General features: G+C 43.6%; 1 protein-coding gene across 1 annotated transcript in view; it reads right to left on the bottom strand.

Annotated features, from left to right (window-relative positions):
• Positions 1-841: 841 nt before the first annotated feature.
• The window catches only part of LOC107745624 (nucleus accumbens-associated protein 2-like), a 61,455-nt gene continuing 59,541 nt past the window's right edge, over positions 842-2,755 (bottom strand). The window contains exon 6 of the mRNA XM_016559543.1: positions 842-2,079. Coding sequence (XP_016415029.1) covers positions 1,577-2,079 — 503 coding nt within the window. The 3' untranslated portion in view covers positions 842-1,576. The remainder of the gene's footprint in view (positions 2,080-2,755) is intronic.

Genomic DNA, 2,755 nt, shown 5'->3' with positions numbered 1-2,755 from the left:
AATTAATAAAGTAAATAATGGCACATAGGTGTGTTTACATGCACTAATTTTCATCAATAGTAATGAATGCAATCTGGTTTCAGATTCTGTTCAGCTTATATGAACCCTAAACATTGCAAACCGATATCTAAAAAGAAAACTGATATTTATGGCAGAAGAGCTTTTTTTTTTGTGCAAATATTTAGTTAAAGGGTTACTCCACCCCAAAATGAAAATTTTGTCATTAATCTCTTACCCCCATGTCATTCCAAACCCAACAATTCGTCTCCTCCGCGTCACCGTAGCGCCATTTTGGAGAGTATCCACTGAACGCAAACTACGTATGCTGTTCTGTGTCAGCCGCACCACATCCATCTGCCATCAGTGGTTCAATCTGAATTTTATGAAGCGACGAGAATACTTTTTGTACGCGAAGAAAACAAAAATAACGACTTTATTCAACAATTCGTCTCCTCTGCGTCACCCCCTCCGCCACGCGGATACGTTTTCTACGCTGTTTGTGCTTTGATTTGAACGAAAACAACATATCCGTGTGGTGCGGCTTACACAGAACAACATACGCTGTTTGCGCTCAGTGGATACTCTCCAAAATTGCGCTAGGGTGACGCGGAGGAGACGAATTGTTTTTTTTTTCTTTGCGTACAAAAAGTATTCTCGTCGCTTCATAAAATTCAGATTGAACCACTGATGGCAGATGGACTATTTTGACGATGTCTTTCATACTTTTCTGGGCCTTGACAGTGTTATTTACTTGGCAGTCAATGGGAATGTCACAAGCCTCCTGGTTTTCATCCAAAATAGCTTAAATTGTGTTCCGAAGACGGACGAAGCTTTTACGGGTTTGGAACGACATGGGGGCAAGTGGGATGGAGTAACCCTTTAACATTCAGTCTCATCCACTGACCAGTTCTTAAAATGTAAGATGTATATAATCATACACATGTACGTATGATGTGAAAGTATGCAAACTGTGCACGTTTTGCAAGCTATTATTGAATCTGATTAAGAAAATAGTCATTTTTAAGTGTTTACATACTTAATCTTATCCTGTTGATCTTATTATTTCAGGTCTACATTACTCCTTTCAATCCGATCAAAATTTCATTTGGACTGACAGCAAGTAGTCAGATTTAGCCATCAATCTGATCACAAACAGATTATTTGGATGACTGTAAACGTACACTGATGTAGCTACATGAATGTCAGTGGCCCTTGTAAAAGCTTCATCCTCTTGATTTTGGGGTGTAAAGTGATCTGGTCATGCTTTAGTGAGATTCACTGCTATGTTTATGGCAAAGTGATCTCAAGAACGGAACATGCTAAATGTAATATAATGTTTCACAATGAAGGTCCCCCGCCGTGCCACTGGCGTTATTTCCTCACACGACCCGTGACTTCTGCTCTCTGAAGCACATGATGAACGTCCTGCCACCGTCCGACTGAAAATCCAGCATTTGCAAAATCAAATGCATGTGTGTTCGTGTGTTCTTCATGATCGATGCCTGTGTGTGTTTGATTCCTCCCTTCAGTGTTTATTCACATGGTGGATATGAACTGAAGGCCGGGTTCTCCAGTCTCACTGCCCGTTTACTCTCAAGCCGTCCACAAACTCCTCCTCCTGCTGCTGCCTGTCAGGAGGTGTGGTTACACTGGCCCCGCCCTCAGTTTCGGGCTTGACAGGCCCCACCCCCAATGTCCCGTCGGCGCTGTCGGTCTGGGCCTCTTCCTCCTCGTCCTGCGTCTCCTCCTCGCCTCCATCCCGCGGGATATCGGGGCCGTCGGCATCCAGTGGTAAGTGAGTTCTCGCGGCTTCCTTGCGCTCGGTGTAGAGGCTCAGGCCCGAGGATAGCATGTTCTTAAAGTCCGGCTCGAAGGGCAGCTGAATGCCCACCGGGAGGCCGCCGATGCCCAGACTGACGCCTGCCGCCGAGCCCTGGTACATCTCCATCCCATCCGGCAGCATGGACTGGATCTTGGGAAGCCAGCGCTTCCGCACGCGCCGCGCATTGGTGCACATGTCGGCGGCAATGACGTTCATCTCGCTTTCCTTAAAGTTGGGCGCAAAGTTCTGACAGTAAACTAGAAAAAAAGAGCACATATTAATTGCTTGAAAGAGAAGAAACCTAAAGCTCTATGAATTGTGTGCAATAAGGAACAGGAATTAAAGGGGTCATATGACGTTGCTAAAAAGAACATTATTTTGTGTATTTGGTGTAATGCAATGTGTTTATGCGGTTTAAGGTAAAAAAAACCCACATTATTTTCCATATAATGTACATTATTGTTTCTCCTCTATGCCCCGCCTTTCTGAAATGCGTCGATTTTTACAAAGCTCATGGTTCTAAAAAAGCGAGGTGTGCTCTGATTGGCCAGCTATCCAGCGAATTTGGCCGAATACCTCAAGCGTGTGACGAAAATGTTACGCCCCTACCATACTTAAACATAAAACCCTGTCTGCATTTGTGATCGGAGAAATGACAAACAACAAGCCCTACTCTACACTGCCCCAAAAAACTTGCTTTAAATATAAAAAATATAAAATCTTTTTAAATATAAAAAAGTACTTACAGTATGTGAGTCAGAACAGCCGGCATTGTAGTCTACTCTACCAGGATCAGGAAACGGTCCTCCATAAAATGTGCTGCACACATCTGAATATTTGGGTTGAACTGTTCTGGAACAGTGTTGTAAATACAACTTAACCACTGATTTGTAGTCGTGTCCTCTTTTGGAAGACCAAACAAAGTAGTTTCAC

The sequence above is a fragment of the Sinocyclocheilus rhinocerous genome, unplaced genomic scaffold (genome assembly GCF_001515625.1).
Source record: "Sinocyclocheilus rhinocerous isolate Xijiao unplaced genomic scaffold, SAMN03320098_v1.1 scaffold1489, whole genome shotgun sequence".
In the NCBI taxonomy this organism is placed as follows: domain Eukaryota; kingdom Metazoa; phylum Chordata; class Actinopteri; order Cypriniformes; family Cyprinidae; genus Sinocyclocheilus; species Sinocyclocheilus rhinocerous.
The sequence above is the reverse complement of the archived record's forward strand: the minus strand, read 5'-3'. Positions and strand labels throughout refer to the sequence as shown.